We start from the raw sequence: 16,569 nt of genomic DNA, 5'->3' as shown, positions 1-16,569 counted from the left end.
GAATCCCATGGACAGAGGAGCCTGGCAGGCTACAGTCTGTGGGGTGACAAAGAGTCAGACATGACTGCCTTCTGTCTAAGGTCACATAGCTAGGAAGTGGTGAGAACAGAATTAACCTTTTAATTTTGTGGTCATTTAAGAGGAGCAGGAGTGCAAGGTATAACTTAAGTGGGGAACATGGCACAAAAGAGGAAAGAAGGGTAGGAAGGGACTGAGGGAGACAGGCAGGGAGAGAATGAAAGCAGGAGGAAAGTTCGTTCTCAATACAACAGAAGGTGGTGTGCATTTTCCTGAAAGTCTGTCCTGGTGGTTGACACAAGGGGAAGGCATGATCAGTACAGAGCACTCTGTCCATAAAAAAATAAAACGGAAAATCACATTTTCCTGGGCCTGAAGGCGGTTCCTCCCACTCAGTGTCCTTCAAGAGCACTTTAGTCTCTCTTCCCAATAGTGTTCCCAGCACATCCGCCCTCCCCAGATAAAAATGACAATGGCGATGTGTTTAAATAGAATTCTCTCCCAGCCCTATGTAGCCTGTGATCAAAAGCATCTTTAAGTTTTTTTAAAAATTGCAATTTCAGGGCAAACCCAACTTCTAGACAAGCCTGATGTCGCCCCACTTCCACCTGGCTGTATCCCTAAAGTTCTCCTGGATGGACATTCTGTGGCCCCCACTGCTCCCATAGGTCTCCATGAAAATATCACGTGATAGAACTCGCCCTGCCCACCACAGTCTCGCTATGTAAACAAGCCCTGTTTCCCATGCTGTCTCCATCTGTGTTAACGACTGTGTGATTTTCCACCAGGTGGATATTTGTGTTAGGCTTTGCCCCTCCCCTGTGAGTCACAAACCTTACTTTTGTAAGTGACGCCGTGGTAAGCATCTACAAGTGTATCACTCATCTCACATACTATACGTCTCCCTAGGAAGAGTCTCAGGGGTGATAGTGCCGTGAGATGGAGCAAACAGATTTTAGTAGGAAAATGTCTGTGACCAGACAGTTCGGAGTGTATCCTGTGTTTGCCACCTGCAATGTATGAGTATCTTACTAGGTTGCTGTGGCGTTGGGAATCACCTGGTAATTTTGTGTTTAAATGGATAACTGACAAGTTATTGCCTCCGTGTTCTGCTTTGCATGAGGACTGAGCCCCCCCAGTTTCATGGATCTCAGGCCGACCCGGAGCCTGGGTTCTCCAGGAGGTGGGGGATGCTGAGATGACGCCCTCCCCTCCCTCAGCCATCAATGTAGGGCTCCAGTCGCTGGATCTGAGCTGGAACCACCTCTACATCCGGGGAGTGGTGGCCTTGTGCAACGGTCTCCGGGTAAGCCTGCAGGGGCGGAGCCAGGGTTGAGCCCGGGGGAGGACGACCAGGCCCTCCGTCCGCCGTCTTGAACCTCTTCATCATTGAGGACGGTGATCTGAGATCTCCTCAGGCACTCTTCACAGCCAGTCTGCCTCCCACAACTCCTGAACGCATGACCTTCGTTAGTACAAACCCCTCCCAGGGAAACTCACCCTACTGGGGCCTCCTACGCACCTCTGGGGGTAACTTCAAAGGGGCAGTTTAACTCGGGGCGAAGGGAATGACCTTCACCCAAAGAGAATGCGCTCTGAGACTCCGAGCCCAGCTGGGAGGGATCTGGAAAGATCTGGCCATCTCTCTCCAGGGAACCACTGAGCACTCTGTCTGGAAGTCAGCCGGGGTCAAAAATGGGGGCCCGTTGGCTGGGTGAGTTGCCTGCAGCCTTGATGCTGGCGCTGTTTTCCCTTCTCCCTGCAGTCTAACGTGTCGCTGAAGAAACTCGACCTCTCCATGAACAGCTTTGGGAACGAGGGGGCTGCAGCCCTAGGGGAGGTCCTCAGACTCAACAGCTACCTGACCTACCTAGACCTCAGCAGCAACAACATCACCAATGACGGGCTCTCCAAAATCAGCAGAGCCCTGGAGTTGAATGAGAGCCTCAAAGTTCTGAAGGTAGTCTTCACCCAGGCTGGGGACAGGACAGCTTGTGTGTACATGTGAGTGCCTCCGTGTGTGAACTGTGCATATCTGTGTGTCTCTGCACCCATGCATGTGTGCGTCAGCGGGTGTGCGTCCCTGTGTGTGCATGCACGTGTGTATCTTTGGGGGGGGCGGGGGGGAGTGGAAGTGGGTTGGGATGTTGCTGGAGAGAAAAATCTACATTCTTGGCTGGCTTTGTTCTGCAAACTCAGTGTCACACCCTCCGCTCTTACCTGGCACAGGGTAGCAGTTTGTCTCTTAACTGGTTTTCCTTTCTCCCATCTGGGTCTCCTCCAGGTTTTTTTTCTTCACCAAGTGGCTTTTGGGATCTCCGTTCCCCAACCAGGGACTGAACCCGGGCCCGGGGAGTGAAAGCGCCAAGTCCTAACTGCTAGACTGCCAGGGACTCCCCTCCTCCAGTTTTTCTCCGCACTGCAGCCAGAGTGTGCATTTTGAGTGTAAATCTGGCTTCTAACTCCACCCCTACCTACTCTTCTCCAGCTTGAACCCCACATCCCCCAGGGCCTCCTTCACTCAAACTCAGTTCTCTCCCTGAGTGTGCTTCAAGTTTACCCTCCCCCCAACTCCTATGCTCCAGCCGATGCCTCAGGGTCCTTTTTTTTTTCATTTAATTTTTTGGCTGCCCTGGGTCTTCACTGTAGTGCACAGGCTTCTCACTGTGGTGGCTTCTCTTGGTGCAGAGCACAGACTCTAGGCACGCGGGCTTCAGTAGCTGCGGTGCAAGGGTCTAGGAGCTCCTTGACATGTGGGATCATCCCGGACCAGGGATCAAATCCCCACCCCCTACCTTGGCAGGCAGCTTCTTAACCATGGGCTTCCCTGGTAGCTCAGCTGGTAAAGAATCCACCCGCAATGCAGGAGACCCTGGTTCGATCCCTGGGTTGGGAAGATCCCCTGGAGAAGGGATAGACTACCCACTCCAGTATTCTTGCGCTTCCCTGGTGGCCCAGCTGGTAAAAAAAAAAAAATGCCTGCAGTGTGGGAGACGTGGGTTAGATCCCTGGGTCGGGAAGATCCCCTGGAGAAGGGAAAGGCTACCCACTCCAGTAGTCTGGCCTGGAGAATTCCATGGACTGTATGGGCCATGGGGTTGCTAAGAGTCCTGAGCGACTTTCACTTTCACTTAACCGCTGGACCACGAGGGGAGACCGCAGGGGCTTTTTCATCTCCCTCCCTGCAGGACCTTGCCTACACCACTTGCTCAGTCCACAGTGCTCCCCCAACTGGCCTCAGCTGCTGGTCTGCCTCGGAACACAGTGGGATCCCCAGTTCTCTAGGGACCCCCAGGGAACCCTCAGATCCCGTTTACCCCTTCTCCCAGAACTCCCCAGAGTTCCTCTTTATATCCTCATTCTGAGTGACTTATCTGTCACCCACTAGCATGAGAGCTTCCTGAGGACAAAGACGTATTCGGGTTTGGCCATTATTATATTCCCTGTACCTAGCAAAGTCCTGGGTGGTTTACTCACTAAGTCGTGGCCAACTCTTGTGATCCCATGGACTGTAGCCCACCAGGCTCCTCTGTCCATGGGATTCCCAATGAATATTTATTAAGTAAATGAATGAATATGTATTTTATTTTAAATTAATTTGTTTATAGATGCCAGTTTATAACAGTGAAGCTCCTGGGAAGTTGGCAATTGATGAAAAATGAGGCCTTGTATTAACAGATCCCCTTTCTGGGGCTCCTACCTTGAGCCAGGTTCTGTTTAAGTGATTTGTCTCCTTATTCCTGGCCCAGCCCTACCAGGTGGGCTCCAGTAGCCCCACTTGTCAGATGAGAAGACTGAGGCTGTGTGACTTGTTGGCTAGCAAGAGGCAGAGGGAAGTCAGCTTTACCTGGCTTTCTGCTGCAGCTCCAACTCCCACAAGATACGTGGGTGACTCGGGGGGACCACAGACGTGGCAGTGCTGGTGAAGAAGAATAGGAGTTAGGAATCAGTGAAGACGAGCTGCCATCCAAGAGGGCAGTCGCCCTAGAGCTGTTGCAGTGACAAGAGGGAGTCAGGTTCTGACCGGTGGAAGTAGCTTGGGGATGGCAGACCATCCAGGTGGCCGCCTAGTGACTGGGGAAGCTGAGAAGCTGGCCTGCCTGGATGGGCACCGAGTGTGATTCAGACAGGAAGGATGGACTCAGCCTCCAAGGACTCAGCCTTGGGGGCCAATGAAGCCAAGGAAAGTTCAGAGAATCTGACTTCTAAAAGACTAAAAAGCTGCCTCAGCAAAATGGCCACGAAGATTTTTTTTCTGGTTAGTGAAATATAGATGATTTAAACATTTTTTTCTACTGCTTCTAAATTTTTTCTGCAATGACCAAATATTTTCATTTTAGATCCTTGTCATGCTTGTCTGTGCTTAACCCAGTGACTGGCATGTTGCAGGGCCCCAGTCAATGTTTGTTGGATGGATGGATGGATGGATGGATGGGCAGTAAGATGGACAAGTGGATGGATGACAGACAGACAGACAGGGAGGTGGGTGCTTACAGAGAAATCTGGAAGACATAGACTGTAGTGTGACAGGAATGTGTGGAAGCCGTGCTCTGAATCAGCCTTTTCTGCCCTCATCTCTGCCTCCTTCTGCCTTGCCCTTCCTCCCACAGCTTTTTCTGAACCCCATAAGTATGGATGGTGCTTTGTTACTTATCCTGTCCATCAAGAGGAACCCCAAATCCAGGATGGAGGATATTGACATTTCTGTAAGTCATCTGATGGTTCGCTCACACTCAGGGAGCCTGCCAGTTACCATGGCCACCGCTCCAGGTGCCAACAGCTCTGACCCTCAGGGCCTATGTGCTCCAGGAGATGAAAAAAAAACACTCCTTTTGGGGTACAGTTCTGCCCCCCTCCAGGGGTCCTTTCCATCGGTTTAGCCAGTCGGTCAGTAACATCATGGTATAAATTTGCCCGATCCTGGGAACCTGGGACCTGCACCCCCAAGAGTGGGCCTGAGGGCAGAGATGAGGAACACCAGAATCAAAGGTGGCGGACCCCAGAACAGACCTGTCTGCAGTCAGCTTTGTCGATGGATGGCTCTGGGCCTTAGAATGCTTCCACAATCACAGGATTTTTAGCATCTGAGTACGAAAACACGTCCAAATCTGTGTTTTCATTTCATGACTCAGCCTACTCTAATCAGAGTAGTATTTGAGTGTTAAAAAAAAAACCTTAATGGAGGCGGGAAGCTTGAGGAGGTGACTCCACTCTGTGGGTACTCTGTCCTGAATCACCCCAGAGGTGGGAGCTGCTGCCAGCAATATCCTATACTTGTCCACCAGTTTATACTGTGTGTTCGTTTTAAGCCCTAAAGCCATTTTATAGGCTCCAACTGGTTTAGTTTTACTCTGGGAGGTAGGTAGAATGTGTTCATGACCTAGGGATGCCAAGGCAAAGTATACAAAGCAAGTGACTCAAGTGATAGAAATGTCTTGTCTCACCGTCCTGGAGGCTAGAAGTTCAAGGTCAAGGTGTTGGTCAGGTCGCTTCCTCCAGAGGACTGTGAGAAAGAATCTCCTCCCTGCTTCTCTTCTAGCTCCTGGTAGTTTGCAGGCAATCTTTGCTGTTCCTTGGCTTGTAGAAACCTCACCCTGGATCTCTGCCTTCACCTCAGATGTCACTCTCCCTGCGTGCGCGTCTGTCTCTGTATCCCAGTGTTCCCTTGTTACAGGGACACCAGTCATGTTGGGTTAGGGCCCACCCCAGGGACCTCATCTTTAACTTGATCATCTGCAAAGATCTTATTTCTCAATAAGGTCATATTCACAGGTACTGGGGGTTAGGATTTCAGCATCTTTTTTTGTGGGGGATATGATTCAACCCATGACCAGTTCAGTTCAGTTCAGTCGCTCAGTTGTGTTCGACTCTTTGCGACCCCATGAATCGCAGCACACCAGGCCTCCCTGTCCATCAGCAACTCCCAGAGTAACTCCAGTAGCTTCAGCTCTGAAGATCAACACTGGGGTAGAAATGGGCTTTTCAGGGCCTTTGGGGACCAGTTGTGTAACCCCACAGCCGTGCCTGTCTGTCACACACAGACACCAGGCTCACCTTCTGAGTGCAGAGTGAGATGACAGGAGGTGACAGGCCACCAGCACCCAGCTAGGACACCTGATTCAGATCACATGGGAAGCTCACAAGCCAAACTACCAGTTCTAGCAAAGGAGAGCCGTCCCGGTCTAGGCGCAGCACTGCAGAATGAGCTGGAAAAGACAACACGTGGCTTTGCCTGGGGGAAGCCCGCAGGTCTGGGAGATGGCATGACGGCAGCGCCCGCCGCCCGACAGGTCCCCTCTCTCCCTGCTGCAGAATGTGCTGGTGTCCGAGCAGTTCGTGAAAATACTGGATGGCGTGTGCGCCATCCACCCCCAGCTGGACGTGATATACAAGTCAGTGCAAGCCCTCTCGGCCAAGAAAACCCTCTTCACATGGATGAACCCCGTGAAACTGATCCAGGTGAGCCCTGCTTCCCTCTAAGAGCCCCCAGGGGCCCCTGGAGAGAGCTAACCTTTGGCTCAGCTCCCAGAACTTCTACTCCCCCAGAGCGGCGGTCCTGTCTGACAAGGGACTTCTCAGCTGCAGGATATCCCCTCTGGATCTCAGATCCATCAGCAATGCTTCCTGACTCCCAGAGGAAAGGAAGTGCTTGAAACTGGCTAAAGTGGGAGGGGCATGGAACAGGATGGTTTCTGCCAGCTAGGCTCCTCCATTGCAACCAGAGACAAGTCACTATAGTGCTCTGTGCCTCAGTCTCTTCACCTGTAAAATGGGCATAATAATAGTACCCACCCCAGCAGGGCTGCTGTGAAGGTTACATTCTATACTCCACATGACGGACTTAGAACAATGCCTGGCATGTGACCAGCACACAATTCACAGAGGCTCTTTCCAATAGCTGGTAAGGATGCAAAGACATCCTGTGGTCAGCATGGGTATTTGGTGGCTTCAACTAATGAGAAATCCATAAGTCTTTTATATCTAGAGGTCACCTGCTCCTGGCTCCAGTCTTAAATTGTGTCTGGCAGTCGGAGGAAAAAGATGTAACAGGGGCAATAAAACTCAGAGAGTGTTAGAGCTGGAAGGGATGTTATAGCTCCTCTGGTCCAATGGCCTCACAGAGCAGTGACTGCCCAGGCCTGGAGTTTTCACTGCCGGCTCTGCCCTGGACATGCAGGTGAGGGGCGTGCTGCTGGGGGCAGGACTGTTACCACCTGGGGCAGCAGGAGCTGGGAAGGTGCCCTGCAAAGGCAGCTCCGCGTGGCACGTGCCACTGGACCTCTGTGCCTTGGTTTCAGAACCAAACAGGAGAGCTCTTACATGAAAATTCTCACTGTAGGAAAAGTTCTAGAAAGCAAAGCAGTATCAGGTATCTTTATATCTTTATGAGTGAATCAATGTCAGGTGAACAGAGGAGAAATTTGTTTTGCAAGAAGAGTGGGAATGGAGTTATCTAGTGCAAAGTGCCCTTGCTCCTTGTTTTAAAACAATACAGAAAAGGAATCCCAGAGGAGAGACCCAACCACACATACAATGTAAGGGGCCCAGCAGTCTGGCTGGGAAGATGGGATAGACACAGTCATTTCCAATAGAAAAGGTCAGATGATAAATAATAAACAAGTGACCAAGGTAGCAAGTATCAGTACAATCCAAACTAGAGGTCACTGCAGGACTGGGCAAACAGGAAAGGAGGCTTCCTGGCAGAGGCGGGTTGGGGCAAGGGCCCTGACACGCAGAAAGGGTGCAGGTGAGCCCCAGAGGGAGGGACAGAGGGAGGGGGACTCCCATCAGCAAAGGAGCAGATAGGGAGTCACTTGCAGTGTGTCTGGAGGGGTGGGAACAGAACCACCTGGCTCTGGTCTCACAGGGAAGACCGGGAACCAAGGCTGCAAGGGGAGGCTGGGGCTGGACATGGTAGTCCTCAGACTGTAGGCTCAGAGCTGGGTTTGAAGTCAGGGAGCAGGGAGCCAGGGAGAGTTGTTGAGCAGAGGGTGTGATATGAATCCAGCAGGACTGAGGGAGAGTATTTTTGGCAACAGGGAGAGAAAAGAACTGAAGGGAGTAAATATGAATATGAGAATGGGAAAATCAATGAGAACACGCTTGTAGTATTCTAGATATAGAACGGTAACTTGGCTGAAAATGACGATGGGAGTGGAGATATCCTTACGGAGCATCTCCAGGACTTGGTGAGTGGTTGTGTCTGCGTGCGTGTGCGTGTGTGTATGTGTGTATGTGTGTGTGTGTGTTGGGAGAAGAGAGACCTGTGGGAAGAGGGGAGAGGTGAAGATAACTCCAAATTTCAAGCCCAATGGACTAAAAGAATGATGGTAATGTTGCCAGCAATAGGGAAGTCCAGTGGGGAAAAGAAGCTGCCCCTGCCCCCTCTTCCCACTCTGACTTCATCCCTCCCATCTCCCCACACCCCCATTTCAGCCCCACTGGATCTCTTCCCATTGCTTCTTGCATCCCTTAAAGTCAGCTCTGGGTCCCTCTGCCTGGAACACTGCTCCTCCTGCCCTCTGGGTCTCACCCTCTCCTCCGCACTCCCTCTGTCCGCACTTGAGTTTCCCTTCCTCGGGCAACCCTTCTCAGGTTCCCTGGCCAAGAGTCAGTGCCCTTGACACACACTGCCCCAGCCCTCTGCTTCACCCTTTCGCCATAAGACTGAACTCCTCCAGGGCAGGAGCTATGTTGGGTCTTGCCAAAAGCACCTCCCAAAGTGACAGGCCCATCCTCCAGTCAAGGCTCTTAGTTGCGGACCACAGAATCCACTCCACTAGGTTAAGCAAAGAGGAATCGATTACCAGAAAGGGACTCCAGAGACGTGAGAGGGCTGAAGAAAAGCCTCCATGTTTAGATTCCAGAAGACACCCAACCAGGAATTGCCTGTGGAATCGGGAAGCCACCCTCCCAGCTGCCAAAGCACTCGGGTCACACATGCATCTCACCAAAGGGCTTGGTGAAACCATCTTGTTCCTACCCGCAGCCTCCAGGGGGCTTGCAGAAGGCCGGTCTTTGGTTTTCCAGCCTCTGTAACACACTATAGAGGTGGGTAAGAAGGAAGTAGAGGGGGTGTAGCTGCTGCAGCCCTCAGTAGCAGGGATCACAGAATCCAGCTGACTCAGGCTCGCTTCAGACGTGTTGGATTGAGGTGTCAGTGGGGTTCAGCATGGACTAGCGAGCAGCTTCTGGGGATGTGGAATTGGAGATGGGGGTCCAGGATTCATCCTGGGGTGGGGTGGGGTCAGCGGAGCACAGCAGAGAGGGAGATGCAGGGAGAGGAGAGCAGGGACCCGGGAGTGATCCCCGAGGAATTCCTCTGTGAGCAAGGGAGTCTGCAGAAATACCTGTCGGCACATCTGCCTTCGGGCTTTTGAGAGTCAGAGGGAAAGAGAAACCAGAAGATACTAAAAAGGAACCAAAAGAACATTTAATGATACTGGAAAGGAGCTCACAATATATTAATACAGTGCATTTTATTAAACAGTATGTACGGTAGAAAGATGTTAGATAGATAGGCAGGCAGATGAAAAAAATGTACGTCAAGATGTTACCTCTGGGCGGTGGGATTGGACTATGGGTGATTTTTCATTTTCTTCTATTTATCTAAAATGACCTTAAAATGTGAGTAGCTACTATCTTTGAATGGAAAACAATGACATATCATTTTTAAAATACTCTAACACAGTACGTCTCCATATGAGGATATTTAGATGAAATAATTAGAATCCTATGAATTCCAGGAGCCTGTTCTGCCCATCCCACTACATGGTTCTGGTTTGGTCTTTGGGTCTCTGAGCTGACAACAGCCCTCTCACATCCACAGAGCACCGTCTCCGCTAGTCTTAGCAGGGGCGACCTCAAAACCAAATAATGAACATGCATGTGATCACCGCCCTATTCCCTCCACGCTGTGGGAGCTTAACAGCCTCGGCAACAATCCTTCCACCCTTGGGATGTGCACCGGCAGGACAGCCTACTCAGTGTGGGTGGGACAGACACACGGGGAGCTTCACGTGCGGTTCTGCTGGGCCTCGGTCTGGGCAGGTAGGGGTCGGAGGTGGGGCAGGGGACAGGGGTGGGGGTTTGTACAGATGTTACAAGGCTCTTGGTGTCTCCTGCTTCTCCCAGAGCTACGCAGACCAAAACAAAATCTCCGTCCTGGACTTCTTCAGGAGCCTGAACCCCAGTGGAGAGATGATGATGCCTGTGGGCGAGTTCCGGAAAGCCATGATACGGGTAGGTGGCTGCCTCGTGGCCGCGGGCACTGGGTGTGCGTGTGTGCACGTGTGTGTGACAGAGACACGCACAAGCATTTCACAGAGCTTCCCCCTTGGCTGTGAGAAGCCAGCTGATCCACCTCCTCTATCGAGACCCAGAGGGACAGCTAAGCCTCCCTCCATCACCCCCTGATGTCATTCTCTACTGCATGGCTGGGTGTCACTGGTGACCCAAGATGCTGCCCGAAGACGCACGTTCTTCATCTTCAAGGTCTTTCTCCCCATTGCATTTGGCTCCTGGGCAGATTTTACAAAGGAGTAGGATAAGAGACCACGTCCCAGTGGCCCAGTATCTTACCTTAGGCTGTATCGTCTTGGCCGAAATCCCACACCTTCACGTGTAGGATATGGTGGAGGTTCTGAGGAACCCCTGAAATGCAAGCATGAACAGCTCTGGCTCCAGAGCACCCCTAGGAAGGATGGGCCCTGCAAGAATAGGACTCTGTGGAGGCCCAGAGGAGGCGGGATAGGAACCCCGGAGCTGGGCCTGCAGTGAACAGGGCTGGCTAGACTCGGTACCAGGGAGGTGAGGATGAACTTCCCATGCTGCAAAGTCACCGCCGCCCACTCCACCTAGACTCCCACCTCCTTCCCCCTGCCCCGCCGCAGGGCCCTCCAGATTGAAAAGAAAGGCTTGGGGTCCTGGGCAGTGACCCCCGGGTGTCGGGGGGCACTTCTTCCCACCCTGCAGGGTGTGTGAGTTCAGCTCCCTCAGATCTCTCAGTTGCCAGCTGTGGGCCCAAGGGGAGTGAGTGAAGCACTGTGGTGTGTGTGTGCGTGTGTGTGTGTGTGTGTGTGTGATGGGGAGGTCGGGGGTGGGGAGCAGAGAGCTCCACTGACCTTGCATGTTCTGTCCACCTCCTCAGCAGAACAAGGTCCCCATAAACCGGTACCAAGTCAGGGAGCTGATAAAGAAGCTGGGCGAGAAGACAGGCATGGTGGACTTCAGGTCAGCCTGGCCCCGCTGCCCAGACCTCTTGGGGCTGCCCCTCTGGCCCCCGGAAGGCCCGCAATTCCGTCTAAGGTACCCTGGCTCCAGGGGCCATGCTGGAGCGATGGGGACACACGGAGCAGAGGGCGAGGCCCTCGGGTGGGGACGGGGTGTCAGACACACAGACGAGAGGACAGAGGTGCCCTGGGGAACCGCGGGTCATTCGACTCTGCCGGAGCATAGGCAGCCAGGCAGGTGAGATCTCCTTGAAGAGACCAACAAGGACCCTGACAATGGTCATAACAGTGACCAACATCCATGAGCCCTTACCACGCACCAAGTACTCCACCAGTCAGCAGACGGGTGCCCGGATTCTCACAGCACCCAACAGGCACTAGTGTGCCCCCCACCCTACTGTGAGGGATGAAACGGAGCTTCAGCGAAGGAAGGCATGGAGCCAAGGGCTCGCGGCCAGGAAGGGGCAGCTGCAGCCTTAGGACCCAGGTCTGCATGGTCCGGGCACCTGCTTCCCTGTGCCAGACCTCCAGGCTGAGGCTGCAGAACGCGCTGGTCTGCACACGGCCCTGCGGCTGCGTGTCTGGGGAAAGCCCTGAGGAGCCTGCCGGAGGAGGCCCCTGTCCGGCCCTGGCCCACGGCCCTCCCCCGGGACCCCTGTCCCTGCCTCTGTCAGTGTTCGTCATGCGTGGAGGAGCCGCTGCCACTGCTGTAATTCGGCTCTAATAGTAAGGGTGAGGCTGTGCGTAGGGCTCAGTCTCCAAGTCTTTGAATGGGGTGATAACCACAGCACCCGAGAGAGTTTCATAACAATCGAGTGGAGACAATGTACATGAGGGGCTGGCTCGTGATGCTCTTGGTCAGGAGCGACACCATCATCCAGCAAGCATCGCCCCAGCAGGGTGGCTCAGGCGTGCCCCCCACCTCGACGGCCCCCCACCCCAACCCGCCCTCTCTAAAGCGCCACCTCCTGTTCCTTGGGACTGGTGGGAGGAGCCCAAGGCAGAGGGCTGGAGATCAGGCCGTGTGGCCATCGAGAGGCGGAGCTGGGGCCTTGGGACCCAAGTGGGAAGCTCTAGCTGGCACCTTGAATTCCCCTGCAGTCAACACACCGCAGCTTTGTTAGTTCCGATTGAAGAACAGAATCATCTTTCTTTTCTATTGTTGCTTGAAATTATCATTTTTTGTTACAAATCATATCTACTTGTAAAAGGTCTAAGTCCACAGAAGTGCCATAGGGAGAAAATGAAGGCACTCTCTCACCTGCCCCCATAGCTCCCGCTGCCCCCAGAGTGCGCTTGTGAGCAAGCCCTGGTGCATGCTTCGGGAATTTTTCTCACATACTTGCAATCAAGTGTGTGTGTGTGTGTGTGTGTGTGTGTGTGTTCTCCAAGTGTTAAAAATATGGACTCTGGGCCCGGACCACCTTAGTTCCAAGCCCAGCTCCACTCCTGTGGAACTGGGCAGTCTACCCAACCTCCCGGTGCCTCAGTCTCCCCATCTGTATATAGGGCTGGGAGCTTTCAAGGATTAAATGAGTTAAAGCCTATGAAGCACATGGAACACTAGCTGGCATGTGGTAGACTCACAGTATTTTACTATGTTATTTGACCCTCACACACACACACACACACACACACACACACAGATTCTTATTTATCATAAATAGAAGCATACCAGGGCTTCCCTGGTGGCTCAGATGGAAAAGAATCCACCTGCAATTCAGAATACCCGGGTTCAATCCCTGGGTCGGGAAGATCCCCTGGAGAAGGACATGGCAACCCACTCCAGTATTCTTCCCAGGAGAATCCCACAGACAGGGGAGTCTGGTGGGCTGCAGTCCATGGGGTCGCAGAGTCAGACACGGCTGAGTGTCTAACACATGCACAGACCGCGCTGTCACAGTCCTCTGGCCTTGCTCTGCCTTACAGGATGGTTTGGCCAACTGTCCACGTTAATATCTTTAGACCTATCTCAGCCTCTTCAACCACCACATGGTATATCACAGTGCAGAAAGAGACTCTTACCGACTGTTAGGTTATTCCCAATGTTTTGCTGCCACAAGTAACAGTCACCAACTTTCTTTCGTATGTCGTGTCTGCACACCTGTTTGTCTAACGTGGGTTGGGTGGCTCAGACCCAGGATGAGCACGTCCACATTCTAAAATTAAATCTGCTGCCAAAGTTGACAATGTAAACCCACCTTCATCCCTGTCTGGATGCTGAACCTCACCTCGGGCATTGCTTTGCCAAGACGAGAGATGGGTTTACACTCGGTCTTACTGGGGTTCGAGCCTGTCTAAACACTCTCGGCAATCAGCCACGAGGCTTCATCAGTGCTCACCGTTATCCCCTTACCTTTCAATCCAGTTTCTTGAAAATGATGAGGTCATAGCAACACGTCTGGTCTGGAAAGACGTCTCGGCGACAGAGAACTTCTGGCACATCGGCTGGTGGCAGGGGAGGAGGCGGCGAGCTGGCTGAAACCTTGGTGGACAAACCCCAAGGCCAGGGCTGTGAGCCAGCCAATAAAGTCTGGCTTGGGTCTCCGGGCTGCTGGTGTCCTGCCCTTCCCCTGGGAGCACCCTCCAGTTTTAGGGGGCCCGTCCTTGGCGGCCTCATCAAGAGCCATGAGACAGATTGGGAGCGGGTGGGGTTGCTGGGCGACAGGATGAGAGCAGTGGGGGAAAGGTCAGCGCACACAAACAGTTGCCACTGTGCTTGTAAACTGTGTCTAGGGGGGATGGCTGAGACTCGGGAGGAAGCGGCAGAGGCAGCAGGTGCTCAGGAAGTGAGGACGGGGCCTCTGAACGCACAGGCCAGGGTGTCACGTGGAGAGAGTCCGGGCAGGAGACAGAGCAAGCTGGCATCCAGTGTAGCCTGGCACAGCCTAGCCACCTGACTTTGGAGTCTCGTGGTTCCACCTGAAAAGTGGGACAGCTGAAACCAAAGATCCCCCGTCAGTTCTAGGGATCTGCCATCCTGCATTTCTTTGCAAAATTCCTTGGAAAACTGGGGAGGCATGAGGAGCTTAGCAAAAGAAGAGCAGGTGTAGCCAAGAACAGCACATGTTGAGCCGGCGGGGGGAATGGGTGCCTTCAGGGGTTTTGATTAAGCCTGCCAGCCGCCTCTGGGACAAACAAGGGCAGGAACTGTCCTTTGTACCTGTACAGTGCCTGCTTATAGTAGGTGCTCAATAAAAACAAGAGGGTGAGATGAAAAAACTCATGCACTTGGCAATTGTTTGGGGCAAGAGAGGGAAAGCTGGAAGAGTTTGGGGGTGCCCAGGGACCAGGGCACACTTTGGAGCACCAGGGAAGTACTGGAATGGCACCTGGGAATCAAGGCACCAGCCCTCGGGGTTCCCTTTACTTCTTCATCAGGAGTGGAGGTGATGGTAAGCCCTTTCTGCACGTGCGGTAAAAGCATGATCTGAACATCTCTGTCCCCCTCCCCACAGCTTACTTTCCCCTCCCTTCCTTCATTCAGAGTCTTAGCCTAAAGTTGAATTTCTATTCATTAGACTGTTGTATGGGCTCAGAGTCAAAATTAGGATGATGGAAAGAAAAGAAGGCCATAGAAGGAGTTTGTGAGCTGAAACTCACATCTATCCCACCCATCAGGGTATATAGATATATTTGACTCCCCAAATAAATCGGATTCACTTGAAGTCAGGGAGCTTGCCTTTTAAAACTATTATAACCCTTGAAATTCTCCATCACGTCCATGCTCATAACTGAGCATCCAGTAATTACTGGTGTCTGGGTGGAACCCTGAGGATTATGAGGCTATTACATCAAAATTTGCTACGGACTGTAGATTGTTGTTCATTCATTGTTCGGTCGCTCAGTCATGTCCAACTCTTTGCAACCCAATGGACAGCAGCCTGCCAGGCTTCCCTGTCCTTCACTATCTCCCGGAGTTTGCTCAAACTCATGTCCATTGAGTCGGTGATGCCATCCAACCATCTCATCCTCTGTCATCCCCTTCTCCTCTCACCTTCAATCTTTCCCAGCATCAGAGTCTTTTCCAATGAGTCAGTTCTTCGCATCAAGTGGCCTAAGTTCTGGAGCTTTAGCTTCAGCATCAGTCCTTCCAGTGAACATTCAGGACTGATTTCCTTTAGGTTGGACTGGTTGGATCTCCTTGGACTCTCAAGGGGTCAATGAAAACAGCAATGTTTTCTCAAAATGTTTTTATTCACCTTTTGCCTAAAAGAGAAAAGGCAGCACATTTTCTTATCAAAGTTATTTCTGTGTGTCTAGTTTTGGAGGAATGATGGACATCCGGGACCCTCCAGCCCACCCCTTGACACACACTCCCATCACAGAGGCCCAGCTGAAACCCTGCCTGCAGCAACTCTGGAACCTGCCCAGGTGTGGCGTAGTTCCTGCTTATGGCCACTAGGTGTCAGGTCAGCTTCAAAAGTTCACCTGAGGCCTGTTCAATCAGCTTGCTTTGTGGTCCTTGCTCTGCCCTTTCTCTGACTTCCCAAACTTCTGCCCCCAGGAGCCTGGCATGATGTCAGAGCCCCATAGCGTCCAGCAGCCTGATGCTTGGACAGACCTGTCCTCATTCTGAAGCAAAGTCACTCACATCGACCACACACCCTTGTGTGTGTGTGTGTGTGTGTGTGTGTGTGTGTGTGTGTGTGTGTGTGTGTGTGTGTGTGTCGCTCAGTCACGTCTGACTCTTTGCAACCCCACGGACTATGGCCTGCCAGGCTTCTCTGTCCATGGGATTCTCCAGGCAAGAATACTGGAGTGGATTGCCATTCCCTTCTCCAGAGGAACTTCCCCACCCAGGGATTGAACCCTGGTCTCCGGCATCATGGGCAGATTCTTTACCATTTGGGCTACAGGGAAGTCTTGCACCCTTGTTGTGAGGAAGAAAGTCAGGTGCTCAGTACAAGCTCCAGAAACATTCAGGCCCTCACCCCCAGCCAGCCCACCTTGGAGCTGGGCAAGACCTGAGAAGAGCCCCTCTCCCTTTAGGGAGCACTACACAGGAACCCACCCACTGACGAGGGGCTGACTCTCGCTTTAGCAGCTTGCCATGTCAGGAGGCTGCCAGCAGGGGGACCCCAGCAGAAGCTGAGGACCAAGGTAGAAGGAGAGGGGCCAGGCATGAGTGAGAGAGGCTGGCTGGTCAGAGATGGCCAGGCAACAAAGGGGGTTAGCTGAAGTGCAGGGACCCAGGGCATGCCCACCTTCCATGAACAACTTCAGTTCAGTTCAGTCGCTCAGTCGTGTCTGACTCTTTGTGACCCCATGAACCTCACGCCAGGCCTCCCTGTCCATCACCAACTCCTGGAGTTCACCC

The 16,569-nt window shown here is 52.7% G+C and overlaps 1 protein-coding gene across 1 annotated transcript in view; it reads left to right on the top strand.

Annotated features, from left to right (window-relative positions):
• The window catches only part of LRRC74A (leucine rich repeat containing 74A), a 29,096-nt gene extending 17,123 nt beyond the window's left edge, over positions 1 to 11,973 (top strand). The window contains exons 8-14 of the mRNA XM_068966261.1: positions 1,239 to 1,324; positions 1,784 to 1,978; positions 4,629 to 4,724; positions 6,331 to 6,477; positions 10,153 to 10,260; positions 11,168 to 11,325; positions 11,781 to 11,973. Of these exons, the coding sequence (XP_068822362.1) occupies positions 1,239 to 1,324; positions 1,784 to 1,978; positions 4,629 to 4,724; positions 6,331 to 6,477; positions 10,153 to 10,260; positions 11,168 to 11,325; positions 11,781 to 11,973 (983 nt within the window). The remainder of the gene's footprint in view (positions 1 to 1,238; positions 1,325 to 1,783; positions 1,979 to 4,628; positions 4,725 to 6,330; positions 6,478 to 10,152; positions 10,261 to 11,167; positions 11,326 to 11,780) is intronic.
• Positions 11,974 to 16,569: the final 4,596 nt, after the last annotated feature.

Source organism: Capricornis sumatraensis, chromosome 2, assembly GCF_032405125.1.
Source record: "Capricornis sumatraensis isolate serow.1 chromosome 2, serow.2, whole genome shotgun sequence".
NCBI classification, from domain to species: domain Eukaryota; kingdom Metazoa; phylum Chordata; class Mammalia; order Artiodactyla; family Bovidae; genus Capricornis; species Capricornis sumatraensis.
Note: the sequence above shows the minus strand (reverse complement) of the source record. Positions and strands in the feature narration are given on the sequence as shown.